This window comes from Gracilinanus agilis, chromosome 3, assembly GCF_016433145.1.
Source record: "Gracilinanus agilis isolate LMUSP501 chromosome 3, AgileGrace, whole genome shotgun sequence".
NCBI lineage: Eukaryota > Metazoa > Chordata > Mammalia > Didelphimorphia > Didelphidae > Gracilinanus > Gracilinanus agilis.
Window position 1 is genome coordinate 81,597,289 of NC_058132.1, and position 13,340 is coordinate 81,610,628.

A 13,340-nucleotide genomic window follows, 5' to 3' on the forward strand; every position below is an offset into this window, starting at 1 on the left:
GGTAGTTGGGGGCAAAATAGGGACCCGGGGAATCCTCGAAGGATCGGAGCTCACTTCCAAGCTGGGAGGATAGCGACCCTGAAACTGAGGCTTCCCCCGGACACGGTTGGATTGTGTCGTCTTGGAGTCAGGCTTCGCATTTGCAGGGTCACCATTTTTGCCCGGCACTGGCAAAGTCAGAGACATGGTCACTGTACAGAGAGACAGACGGGGAGATTTCCTCGGATGGGCATTGCCCAGGACCTCCCTAAGACAGGAAAGCACTGGCGCCCAACCATGACTGACATCTCTCTGGGAGATGGGGAGGTCTTACAAGAAGATGGACAAGTAGAAAGAGAAGAGGGAAGGGACTAGTTTCCGGCCCCAAGGGTGAGGGGCAAGGATAGGATTTGGGGGTCAGACTCCGAAGAGCCCCCAGAGACCCTGCAGTCTGATGAGCCCCGTCTCCATTTCCCGAAACCATGATGAAAGATCTCAAGAAGGCCACGCCAGTTGGGACTGGGGTTGTCAGTCTGACTTCAGTCTCTCTAACTAGATTTCCCCCCTCAGCAGACCGGCCCCTCTCTACTCCTTCCTCTGGTCTGCATTGCCACCCATGTATGTTGAGCAGCCTCACTCTCTTGGACCCACAGTGTGTTTCTTTCTTCCCATCATGCCACTTTACCCCTCACACACTTTTCTTTGGCTGTTGTTAGCCTGCCAGGCTGGGGGCTGAGCCCAAACTTAACTGGGGGGGGCGGGTTCCAAGTCACTCACAAGAACTTGGGACCTTCTTGGACTCACCTGGTCCTGTTGGCCCTTCTGGTCCTGCTTTCCTTCTTGGTCCTCCTCCTCCATCTGTTCCTCCTCTACCACCACCACCTCCTCCTCCTTCTCCTCCTCCTCCACCTCCTCCTCCACCTCCACCTCCTCCACCTCCACCTCCACCTCCTCTAGGGTTCTTCTGCTTGTCCCCTGTTGATCCCACTGCCAGAGGCCTAAAGCACACTCAGGTTGCTCTCCATCTCTCAGTACCAGACCCAGGCCCCTTGTTTCTTGGGTTTGGGGTGGGGAGGGCCAGCTCCTACTGGAGTCTCCTCTCTCGGCCTCTAGGGATAGATACCTGGGTGTGGAGGGCCGAGGCTTGGCGGGCCTATTAGTGGGTGATGACAGCTTTTTGATGGGGGGGAGGGTGATTTTAGACTCAATCCTCTTAGACTCCTTAGCAATTGCTGGGAAAAGAAGTAGGGAGGAGTAAGGGGCCGCTAGTCTGTCCATCCAGCCTACCCTCTCTTCCCCATCCTAGATATGCCATGATCTGCTGTAGCCTCTCTTTCTCTCCCCACTCTAACACGCCCCCCCCCCATTCCCCCCTTACCTTTCATTTCCTTGGCTGTCCTCCTCCTCCCACAGGAGGCATGGCTTTCTCGACCAAACACTGACAGAAGGACGTGCAGGAATCACACTGGGGACCCAGAGCCCCTGCTCCCTCCCACCCCTATACCCAGGAATGAGTGAGGGAAAAAGAAAAATGGGGGCACCCACAAGCCTGCAAAGTGCTCTGCAATGGCACCCTTCTCTGGTTGGGGAAGAGGAGCTACATGTATGCTGGGGAGAGGCAAATCCTATGGATGGTGGATTCTTGGGGCTTTTTCTGGAGCTGCCTGCCTGCTCTGGTTCAGTGTCTCAGGAGCCCAGAAGGGGAATGGGTGCTTGGGCACTTCTCTGGAGCCTGGTGATCCAGACCGCCCCTTCAGGGACCTGGGTCAGCCACTACCTGATTCCGGGGGACTCCGCTGACAGACTGGGAGCTTCTTAATCTAGGGAGAAGAGAGGGCTAAAGATTAGAGGCCCCATTAGGGAGGATGGGGGAGAAGTAGGATTTGGAGAAGATTCTACACTTACAGTGGGCAGCAAGAGGACAAAATTGTCTGGAAAAACTCCTCTTTTGCCTTCGAATTCTCCCTCCCACCAGCCAGGATCCTCTGTGATCTAGAAGATTGGGTAAATGGTGGAGGTATTGAGGTCTTCCATGACCAGGTCACCCCACCTGAGGCTCAATCTGCTCTAGCAGTCCATTCACTCCAACCCCTTCCTCACCTTTCTCAACACCTTGACCACGGTACCCTTCTGTAGGGCCAGCTCATCCGGTGCCTCAGGCTCATAGTCAAACAGAACTCGACAGCTTTCATTTACTGGGTCAGTGGTGGATGAGGGTGTCAATCAAGGGCCTGGGGGCCCTCTTCTACTGGGTCCCTCCTTCCCAACTATGGGGGACCCTGAGAGGAGGGAGACTTCCAGCGAGGAGTTTGGGAGTGTTGGGGTGGGGGGATCCCTTGGGGATTACTCACTTGTTCTGAGGTATACTGGAGTTTCTTCCTGGATCCTGGTCAGCTGGGAGGTAGGGGCAGAGATGGAGGGATGGAGTTTCCCTTCTCTCCCCAGCTCCTCCAAAGAGCCAGAAGCTCAACCCCCTCCCTTCCCCCAATTCTTCCCATTCCTCCATTACCTTTGGGCAAGACTGGGCCAGCCCATTAGACTTGGGGATGATATCAGGGATCACAGCGCCTGGGAAAGATCAGGAGGAACTACAGGGTCTAGGAATGATGCTTTCAGGGATGGAAGAGTAGGGAGGTCAGGGAGCGGAAGTTGGGGGGGGTTCATGAGAAAGGGGGTCGGGATTGATTCACAGCGGGATGGATCAGGAATGGAGCATCTCACATAGGGAGGCAGGTGCTCTCACCAGAGGCCTTACAGTCCAGCTCTTGCACAAAATTGGAGGGAAAGGCCCCCAGCTGCCCATTCTTCTTCCCCAGCCACCAACCATCTTCAATCTGGAGAAATGGTCCAAGCAGACAGAGCCGGGGGATGAGCATGCGCATTCACTTGAACCCTCAGCCCTGAGCGGTTCTCTGCTCACCTCTTGAAGGACCTGGACTACCTCCCCGGCCTGGAGCTGGAGCTCATCGGGCTGCTCTGGGCTGTAGCTAAAGTTCACTTTACACCATCGCTGGGTTTTTGAAGTGACCCCGGGCTGACCTGGGAGGTGGGTGTCAGAACTTTGGGTCCGGGGTACGAGACCCATCCCGGGAGCCCTCTCCTAGGCCCTGCCCTGGCCCCTGGCGCCCTTACAATAGGAGGGGGGGTCCATGGCCTGGGGGAGGGCTCAGGGGCCGGAGATGCCCCCGCCCCCCTTTCTCTGTCCCTCCCCCGGGCTCCTAGCAAGCCCTCGGCCCCTCCCACCGTCCCCCACGACCAGTCCCAAGTGAATCGCGATTGGTTGGGAAGGTAAGACCCCATTGTGTGCGGGGGCGGAGGGGCCAATGACTGCCCAGGAGAGCTAGGGGGCGGGGTGAGGGAGCTCCCAGGGTGGTCCCACCCCCCACCACCCAGGGACCAAGTCCGAGCCCCACCTCGCCGCAAAGAGCGGGGTCTCCGGGGTGCCCCGTCACTTCGCAGACTCTCCGGGATCTCCTGGCATGAAGTCAAAAGCTGAGGATCAGTGGATGAGACGGGGCGTCGCCAGGGCTGCCCCCAGGCCCCACCCGGTCTCGTTCTCACCTGGACTACGAGCTTGGGGAAGAGACCCCGGCGCCCAGCCAGCTCCCCCAGGAGCCAGCCATCCGCCGATCCCAGGCGCACGTCCCGGAGCACGTCTCCGGCTGTGAGGGTCAGCTCGTCCTCCCGCAGAGCCTGGTAGTCCTCCAGCACCAGCACCTCTGCGCGTAGGGCAGAGAGCGATGAGGGGATTCGCCCCTCCGGGTGAGCCGCCCCCCACCCCCCGGGGAACGAGGCGAAACCCAGAGAGAGCAAGACCCCAAGGGGGCTTAGGCCACGCATATGCGTACAGCTGGAGAGCCCCATTCACAGATGGGAAAGCTCAAGGCCACCGAAGGAAATGCTTATTATATGCCTTTCCCCAAGCCCCCCGCCTGCCCATCTCGGGAGTCGAGATTCCCAAAATGCACCCCCCTAAACCGACCCCTCGCCCCTCCCGCACGTACCCATGGCGTCCAGGGGCTCCCGGGGCTGGGCTGGCTCGGCCAGCCGAGGAGAGGGGAAGCCACTCCTGGGTGGAAGAGTTGGGCGGAGTCGGGCGTCCCGCCCCCAGGTGAGCAGGGAGGGGAGGGGGCGGGGTGGGACTGGGTCGGGTGGCCCTGGGGCTGGCAGCTGCGGAGGAACAGGCAGGGCCGGGCCCCGCTACTAGTGGCCCACCTCCCACTCCCAGCGGAGCGCAGCCTGGCGGGGCGGGGCGCCCCCTCCCCCGACTGACGGCCGCCGCCTGAAGGCGTGGGAATGCTGTGGGACGCCACACCTTCAGGTCGGTCGAGACGGCGGCTAGGTGGGTTATGTGTCCCCAGCCGAGGCCCTGCCCGCCAAGCACGGCTGGCTCGGGGGTTCTCCTTCAGCTCTCCGCAACCGGACCCTGGAGGAAAGCCTGCCGGCTAAGATCTAGTATTTGCTGTTAGAAAGGGGTATCAGCTGGGGGTATTGCAAGGTTTCAGGGGAGCTGGTGGGTCCTAGAAGAATGGCTTGAGTGGCTGGGTCGCAGGGATCCGCCGCCGCAGCCACCAACTGCCATCACCCAATGAACCCCCAAAGCGTGTGGTATGGCGTTCCATCCCTTGTGTAATTTTTAAAGAGGGGATGGCTGGGAGTGGAGGAAGGGTGTCTTCTTTTTTTTCACCTTCCACCTTAGAATCAAGTCTGTGTATCGGCTCCTGGGCAAAAGAGCAGTGAGAGCTCGGCCATGGGGGTTAAGGGACTTGCCCAGGGTCACACGGCCAGGCAGATCTGATGCTACATTGGAACCCAAGGGCTTCCTGTCTCCACGCCTGGCGTTCTAGTCACTGCTACCGAGCTGCCCTCTGGGGTGTCTCATTTTTAAGTGAAGGCCATGCCAGTCAAGAACTGTTGCTGGTGGTAGTGAGGAGCTGTCCTAGCAGAGGGCTGAAGAACACAGCTAGCTGAGGGAAGGAAAGGGGGTTGCAAAATAATAACCACAGGGGCTAGCTCTGGTCCTTCTGGAGGAAGGAGCAAAGAGGTCCTGCAGAGGCTGAAGAGGCACAGGAGATAGAGGTCCTAGGGCTAGACACTGGTGCTGTTTGAATGCTTGGCATCCCCACCCTGATAAGTCTCTGTCAAGTTCTTGGGTGTTCCGGCCCAGGTCTTTTGCCTCCGATTTCCCTTTTATCTTCTAGTCACCCATCTGGTGAGATGGAGCTCTGAGGCCCCGGGGAAGGTGAGTCACCTTTCGAGAAAGCTCCCCCTACAAGGCTATTACTGTGAGGCTTACAGAAGCTGTCCCCCTTCCATTCTTCCCGAGTCCACAACAGACAAGCACCCCGGAATCTCCAAGGGGAGGCCACCCCATCCCGAAGGCGGCCAAGAAGAAGTGAGGCCCACTTAGATCTAGTGCTTATTTTCTTTATTTGCTGGAGGAGTTGAAACAAAACTTAAATTTTTTTTTCCTAAACATGAATCATTCAAGTAAAACCAACTGAACTATAGAAATTTAGCAAAGTGAGGGAACAAAAAGTAGCACAACCATCTGAAGGTGGAAAGGGCAGAGGTACAGAAGGGGAGGGAGGCAATCTTTCTCTCTCTTTTTTTTTAAACAACATATATATGAACTCCTTATGATTCACCTGCTTGCAGCAAGCATAGGGACTCATTCCAGATAATTGTTTTCTCCAAACATCTTTTGAGAAAATTTAAATTTAAAACATAAGGTGTAATTAAAAAAAAGTAACCACAAAAAAACCCCACAAACCACACAACCACAACTGCCTTCCTTCATTAATCACAGGAGTTTTCATTTTATAAAAAGATTAATAAAAAATATTGAAAAAATTATTCTCATTTTATAATTTTTTTTTAGCTAGAATTCAGAAGTTTCTTAGAAAACACACCAGAAACTGCCCTCCAGTTCACATCCCAGTTGCTGAGAGGATAAGCACAACTCCTGGGGCCTAGTCCCACAAAGGACAGCAGCCCCCTGGAAATGAGAAAGGTTAGAGGGTATGGATGTGTGTGGGGCCAACATCCTGTCACAGAGAGCTCGGCAGGGAAGGCTTATGCAAACAAGGTAGTTTGAAAGGACCTAAACTTACTACATACAAAAGCTGCTCTAAAAATTAGATTTTTCAATGCTGCTTGGTCCCGAATCAAAGTTGACACACCAATGTTTTGTTTTTGAGAATCGTTTTCCTAAATTAAACCTGGAGAGCTAGTGTTACTAAATATGCATAAAGTAGAGACCTAAAAAAATTATATGGGTTGGGGAGAGGGGATGAAGAGGAGACCAAAATGAACCAAATTAGTCCTCATCTCTCAGCTTATATTGGAAAATGAAAAATAAAATTAAATACAAAAATAAAAAATAAGACTTGGTTCAAAGTGGGATACAGACTGAAATCCAAACAAATTTTCATAGCCTATGTCCCACCCCACTCCCATTCAAACAAGCAAGAAACAACCAAAAGCCCTACTTGTGGTTAAAAGTGAGAGCTGGGCCCTCCCTCAGCCACGCCTGCACAGACAGCTCTGAGTAGACAGGCCAGGGATGGTTCCCCTCTAGTTTGGGGTGGGGGTGGGAGCAGGGGAAGGGTGGGGCTTTGGGGTATATTTTAGAGAATCCTCTCTTCAGCTCTTCAGTCTTTCTGGGACATCTCCCTGGCCAGTGCCAGGTGCCGCTCTCCCTTTGTGGGGGGGTGGGGGTGGGGTGCCCTCCAGGGGCTCTTTACTCAGTGGCTGCCTGTAAATTGTCCTTCTCCTCCCGGTTCTCCGTCCCGCTCTCATCATCTTCAATCTCGCCTTCTTCTCCACTAAACTTGTCGTGGGCCCACTTAGGGCTGGTGCTGGATTTCCGGAACATGAACCTGCCCCTGCCTCGAGGAAAGGCGCCCCGGCCTCGGCCTCGGCTCACCCACTTTTCACTGCCTTCACCCTCTCGGTCATCGTGCTGAGGAGACATCGTAGTTCAGTTAGGTAAGGAAGTGCTAGGCCCCAAGTTACTGCTTATCTACCCACCAATGGCTGAGCCAAGTCCAGCCCCTCCTGTCTCCCTCTGCACCAATCCCCAGGGAAGAATGTGAGTTACAAAGTCTGATGACAAGGGCAGATGGGAAACACTTTCTACTTTCCTTCCCTCCCATCTCAATGGTCATACTGTCCAAAACTCTCATGGGCACCCTCCCTACCCAGGCTGCCCAAACTACTCTCAAGAGGTTCCAATGGAAAACTTGTCTCTTCCTTCCCAATCTCTCTCAACCCCAAACTTCCAGGATCAGATGGATGTGGATGTGCCAGGGAAAAAGCAACTGGGTCAACTAAAGCAAAGCAGAAGCAGTGGGGCTAAGAGCTAGACTGAGATGGGCTGGGAGGCAGGTAGTGTCTTTGGGGGAATAGAAGGAAGCTCAGTCTATATAAATGTTGGTTTATCTATGCACAATTGGTCCATAGCCATCTAAACATAGTAAGAAATACAAGATCCTTATGACGGGCCCCAGGGGCAGGTAGTATTAGAATTAGAATCCCTTTTACAGAGGAGAACATTTAAGTGGAGGGGAAAACTGTCTTGTCACACTGATAGGTCACACACCTAGAGTTGCTGAATTTGGGATTTCAAGACATGTTTCCTAATCTCAGCTACTGTACCTTCTTCTACCTGGTTGTAGCCAAAGCATGCCTCTATCCCCAACCCCGCAATATTCCACCAAAGCCTAGAAACATTCATTGTAACTTGGAGTCTTTGTGGGCAACTCTTGAAAGAAGCAGGGATGGAAACAGGCTTGTTAATTCCCCAAAATGGAACTTTTAAGAGAGGTAAATAGTTGCAAGCACCACAACCCCAAATCAACCCAGGAATGTGTGTCAACACAGAATGCTCTTCAAAGGTGGGATTGTCAACCATGTAGAGCAATAAGGATCCTATAAATGTGAGGTCTGTTCTCACTTATTCCACTTGGACAGCCTGGAGAAGTGGGAAAGGGCAAGGAACACCTGTAGTCCCTTTATTCTAGCTGGTACTGCTTCGCAAAAAGCCAGTGACCAGGCCCTCTGACAATTTAGTCTTCAGAGGGGCTAAAAGCATCCTCTCTCTCTCCCTGCAGCTGGACTCTAAATACACTTGGCTTTAAGAATATGCAAGTCATATTAGCCATTTATATATATGTATGTATGGCTTACCACTGGTGTCTTAGAGATCAAATGAGATAATTATAAAGCATTTATTAGCACAGCACCTGACACATAGAAAGTACTCCATAAATGTTAGCTATTATAATAATTATGCAGCAAAACACAATTATGTATAAGTTGTTAAAGCTAGATTCACTTTGTTGTATTTGATTTCAGCTATGTTAGTGGATGTTTGGCCTTTACTCCATGCATGGTTGTCAGCTCACATTTAAAAAAAAGAACAGTATCACTAGGCAGCTGAACTCATTGGCTAGCTGCAATGTCACTTTTGGCACAGCATCCATGCATATTCAGTTGTTAGAGCCTCAGGTATCGACTATGGTCAGGGTTAGATTCCTTCCCTATTCCCAGATACATACCAGGTAATATTTTTTGCTTTTGGGTGTATATTCTGGGTCCCACTCCTCCTCCCGGGTCCTCTTCTGGAAATCATTGTTGCCACTACTGTTATTGCCAGCATAGTTGCCTCTGCCCCAGCCTCTTCCTCTAGCTCGAAATTGCTGCAGCAACAGAGAAGAGCAGTTGGGTCTTATTTAGTATGTAGATGGTGGCCCCTTCTTGAAGACTGTTAGAAAACTTCAGGAAAACAAAACTGACCTAAGCTCCTGCTGATAAAACCACTTTCTATCCAATCATGTGGCTAAATACTCGGGAACCTTAGATGTCTAATTCATTGGTGTATGAGCATGTCTAAAAAGCATTTTGTTGGGTGACCAGTGAGAGAGAACAAGGTCAGAAACCAAAAGCTACAGAAGAATCTTTCAAACTGAAAAAAGCAATTGTAAAAATAAATAATTGAGGAAAAGAGTGACTGGGCCAAAAGGGCCCATACCATCTGGGCAACAAGGAGCACAGTATATCTCTAGGATCTGTAAGAACCTGCTAGTTCCTGAACCCAGAGATATTCACTGCTGATGCCAAATGAAAATGTCAGAGCTGGAAGGGAGTGTGTGGCCTCTACCTGATGTACGAATATCTTCCCTGTTCCCTACAATATCCCAATAAAGGACGGATTATTATAATTATTAGCACAAGAAGGGAGAGATACAGAGAAACCTATCTTTTGACCCATGGAGACAGATACTGAGTAGGCGTACTGAACCTACTTTACTCTCCTAGGGCAAATGGACTTTAAAAAAAGGAGAACAGCACCCTTGGAAGCAGGTCACATGATAGGGGAGGGAGGAGGTTGGGGTATGAAGTGACTCACAAAGGTCCCTCGAGCTCTGCCTCCTCTCTCACTTGGACCCACAAAATCTTTGGTCCCCAGCCGGGATTTGTCAAAGCCTGTGGTGCTCTCTTCCCGCTCCTCTGTCTCTTCAGTATACTCCTCTGCTTTGTAAGAATGTGATGACTGGGAGGATGACGACGATGACCGAGATCGATCCCGTGTTCGTCGATGTTTCCTGTGTGAAAAGAGAAGCCAGTGTGGTCTGTGAGCCCTTTAAAAGAACCCTGGCTTGGTTCTTTTAGCACCAGCACCATGCGCCTCATAGGTGTGGACTAACATAAGATAACTCAGGAACATGTTAGGACTGTTAAAATAGGTTTGAACACATCTAATATATTGGAGTCAAGTAACAGGTAGTGTTATTCAGTGGGATAGGATGGGAACCCAGAGAGCTAGAGAGGCTATTCTAGGAGTTACTTCTTAAATGGCTGTTATGTTATCCTTGGAACCTAGAGATTAGAGCTTTAATAATCAGCCTTTAAAGGTGATGTCTGTACTGAAACAAGGAGATAGGCAAGGAACAATGTATTTCCATGATCTAATATATCTATGTAACCAGCTGGCCACCAGAAGGAGGTACAAAGATTAGCCTCTTGAGGCAACACAGGATCTGGAAGGGGCCAAGTCATAAAATAAAGGCCTGAGAATTCCAAAGAGAATTTTAAGTTCCATCTCAAAATAGGGGAGTTACCATGTACTGTAGTTGCCCCTCAAGAAAGGTCTGCCTCAGAAGCACTACTCTGAACCTGGGTGTTGGTGATACCTCATTACAGAGTTGTTTCCCTTTGGCATTTTTAGATTGCTATGAATGTTTAGAGATTGTTCTGCCCACTCACAGATCTTGAAACATAATCATAGACTGTCAGAGCAGTGAAAAGGTCCTTAAAGATCACTGGTGGTAAAACCAGGATTAAACTTCAGGTTTATAATGGAGAAGAGTTTATATTAGGGTTACTTAGTCAGACCACCCACAAGAAACGATGTGAAAAACTAAATTAGGTAGTCACACCTGTGGGATTAATATACTTTTCATTCTGAACTGCCAAGAGCCATTAACATGGTTTGATGATAAACAGGCCATTCTCCTTTTCACCAAGAAAGTTAGATGTCTCAGAGAACATCTAGGCTGCATTATAATTGAGTGAGAATTTCCTCTACTCTATGCCTGATAAGCAGTCATCTAGTCTTTGCTTAGGGACATTTAGTGAGAGAGAACTTACTTATCTGACCAAGTATTCTATCTTGGACAGGTTTAATTTCTAGAGTTTTTCCTTACATGAAACTTTAATCTGTCTCTCAAGTAACTTCCATTTATTTTCATTTTTTTAGAAATTAATAATTTATTTTTTACAACATAACATTATTTTCCAATGGCTCTTCAAGGGAACTCTCTCTTTTAACAAAGGACAGTTAAGCAAAACAAAACAATTTACTGTCCAGGTTGGACATCATTTTCCTCATTCCTTACCATTTACTGTTCTTAATTCTGACCTCTGAGGTCTTTGAGAAGAACAAATCTCTCTTCTAACATAACACCCTTTCAAATGTTTGAAGACCATTATGAACTCTCTAGATCTTTTTCAGTTCAAATTACTTTACTCACTCCTTCTATGGTATGATCTTTATCACCTAGTGGCCCTTAGCTTATCAATCTCCATATATAAAAATATGCCCAGAAAAGAAAGCTACTATTATTATCTGACCAGGAGAATATAGTGATATGATCTTATCTCCTTTTTTGAACACTGTGCCTCTCAATGTCACCTAACAGCATTTTGTCTTTTTTTTTTCCCCTGTGGTGACTGCCATATCAGAACCTTGATTTATAGTGAAGCTTGTAGTTCACCAAAACCTCCAGATCTTTTTCAGCCAACCTGCTCTCAATCTACATTTATTCCTTGCCTCCCTGGATTTTCTCATCTTCCCTCACTGCCAAGCTTATAATTAGGTTTAAAGATTTAACTTCTTAAGTATAAGACTTTATATTTATCTTAATTACATAATAACTACTGAGATATTTGCACCAGCATGCTAACTGGTTAAGATATTTTTGGAAACTATGTCATATAATGTGTCATTTACTTTCCTTACCAGCTCGAGATTATTTGCAAATCCAATAAATGTGTCATCTATGCCATTTTATCAAAGTTACTGGTAAAATGCCCATTCCAAAAAGAATGTAAATGTCATGTACATATTAGGCATTTAATTGGGTTAAACAATATAGGCCCAAGAACAGATCTCTGGGGTACTCCACAAGATATCTCTTTCAAGTTGACATAAAAGTCATTAAATATACTACATGTTGGATCTACCAAGTCAACTGGTTCCAACTGTAAATAACTTTTTTTATTGTCTAGGACAGTGATGGGCAGACTTTTTAAGGAGGGGGCCAAAGGAAAGGAAATGCTCATCTGTCAGTCTGTTTCTAAGGCAACTCTTTCGAAGTTTCATTGTATTCGTCGGATTAGGAATAATGTCTCAGTAGCCTGATAGATTATTTCAGGGAGCTGCATCTGGCCGGAGGGCCATAGTTTGCCCATCACTGGTCTAGCTTATATATCTCCATCTTCTGATTCTGAAGTCTCCTCTGTTCCCTGTTCAGAAGTGTCCTCAACCTTAGATAATAGATCATTTTATGACATCCATCTGTCAATTAGTAATAACACCTCCCCTAAAAATTAAGAGTTATCCTAAAGCAGAAGAGACTACTTGAGAGGTACAGAGAGAGTAAGATTCCCCTTTATTGGAGGTTTTCAAACAAAACTATATCCACCACTTAAGTATGCTACCAAGAAGACTCCTGCTAAGGGATGTATTGGGCCAGGTGGCTCTCCAAGATCCTTTCTAATTTTTAGCCTATGATCAAATTTTCTTGGAAGGAATCTAAGCTAGCCTTCTATAAAATTCTACCCTAGTACAAGGGACTTTATAGGCAATACATAAAACAGAGTACTGAACTGGGAGGCAGGAGACCTAGATTTTAGCCCTAGCCATCCCTAAATAACTGTGTGAACATAGGCCAGCACATGGTTTTCAAGTGCCTCAATTTACTCATCTGTCAAAGAAAATATCTGTCCAATTTTTCTTTCTCAGTATGGCCTGAAACATGGTAATTTATGTGAAAGTTCTTTACACAGTACTAGCTCAATGTAAGGTCATCAGTAATTTAAGATGGCTAAAAAGGCATATTGGCAGAGATCGCCACAGAACCAAATACAAGGTAAAGAGTATTTTCAGAAAAGCAAAAGCAAAGAAACAAACCAAAAACAAAATCAAGGAGAGGACTTCTTTCACTAACATTTTCCTCCAATGCCTCACTGGGGCACAGAGGTTGTGACCCTGGGCTCTCTCAGACTATAGCAGAGCAGCACAAGTGCTGAAAGGTCACACCAACCTAGAAAGGTACAAAGATGGTTGAATGTTTTTTATCCAGGAATCCACCTAACAAAATTAGCCACCATGGATGACCCTCCCCCCACCAATCCTTTCCCAACACGGGAACTTGAAAAGACCTTCTATTAAAGGGCATAAGAATTGTGAGTGGCACTGGTGGACAAAGAAGCTACACCAAAGCAATCAGGAGTTCTTTGAATATTCTCAAAATCATACTAGAATTTAAATCCAGTTAATCAGTCATGCAAGACAAGGGCTTATTACATTGTCTTGTTTTTCTTTTAACACGAAAGGCCAGCTTGATAAAACCCACATTATTCACTAGGAATTGTTAAATGGATGCACTGTAAAAAAATTCACTTGAAGGACTAAGATTCACCACCAAGAAGAATACTGAAATGAATGCTACAAGCTAAGCAGGCTAGTCTCAAAGGAGGATTCTAGAACTGTTAAGAAAAATGCTGAAAAATGCTTATCACCGACAGACCAAGCACATCCCCAAAGTGACTCCTTTGAAGGAAGACCACACTTT

General features: G+C 48.2%; 2 protein-coding genes across 3 annotated transcripts in view; both read right to left on the reverse strand.

The window, feature by feature from the left end:
• Window positions 1-937: 937 nt before the first annotated feature.
• On the reverse strand, window positions 938-4,561 carry SH3D21 (SH3 domain containing 21). The gene is made up of 14 exons (XM_044668780.1): window positions 4,513-4,561; window positions 4,195-4,405; window positions 3,984-4,048; window positions 3,541-3,698; window positions 3,393-3,453; window positions 2,900-3,018; window positions 2,723-2,813; window positions 2,489-2,547; window positions 2,331-2,373; window positions 2,080-2,174; window positions 1,885-1,971; window positions 1,358-1,799; window positions 1,103-1,211; window positions 938-977 (listed from the first exon to the last, which is right to left on the reverse strand). The coding sequence occupies exons 1-12, from the start codon at window positions 4,559-4,561 to the stop codon at window positions 1,746-1,748; spliced, it is 1,092 nt and encodes a 363-aa protein (XP_044524715.1). The 3' UTR covers window positions 938-977; window positions 1,103-1,211; window positions 1,358-1,745.
• Window positions 4,562-5,390: 829 nt separating this feature from the next.
• Window positions 5,391-13,340, reverse strand: part of THRAP3 (thyroid hormone receptor associated protein 3) — a 131,661-nt gene continuing 123,711 nt past the window's right edge. For both annotated transcript variants that reach the window (XM_044668052.1, XM_044668051.1), the window contains 3 exons: window positions 9,392-9,587; window positions 8,541-8,681; window positions 5,391-6,943 (listed from right to left, as the gene is read on the reverse strand). In XM_044668052.1, coding sequence (XP_044523987.1) covers window positions 6,722-6,943; window positions 8,541-8,681; window positions 9,392-9,587 — 559 coding nt within the window. In that variant the 3' untranslated portion in view covers window positions 5,391-6,721. The remainder of the gene's footprint in view (window positions 6,944-8,540; window positions 8,682-9,391; window positions 9,588-13,340) is intronic.

Bases quoted from the DNA above. Each gene is read 5' to 3' on its own strand.
- SH3D21 (XM_044668780.1), bottom strand. From the start codon at position 4,561: ATGGCAGTTGGTGGCTGCGGCGGCGGATCCCTGCGACCCAGCCACTCA. The intron at 2,374-2,488 runs GTAATGGAGGAA...CCTACCTCCCAG, and splicing joins TGGCCCAGTCTTGCCCAAAG to CTGACCAGGATCCAGGAAGA. The intron at 1,972-2,079 runs GTGAGGAAGGGG...CCAATCTTCTAG, and splicing joins TGGTCAAGGTGTTGAGAAAG to ATCACAGAGGATCCTGGCTG.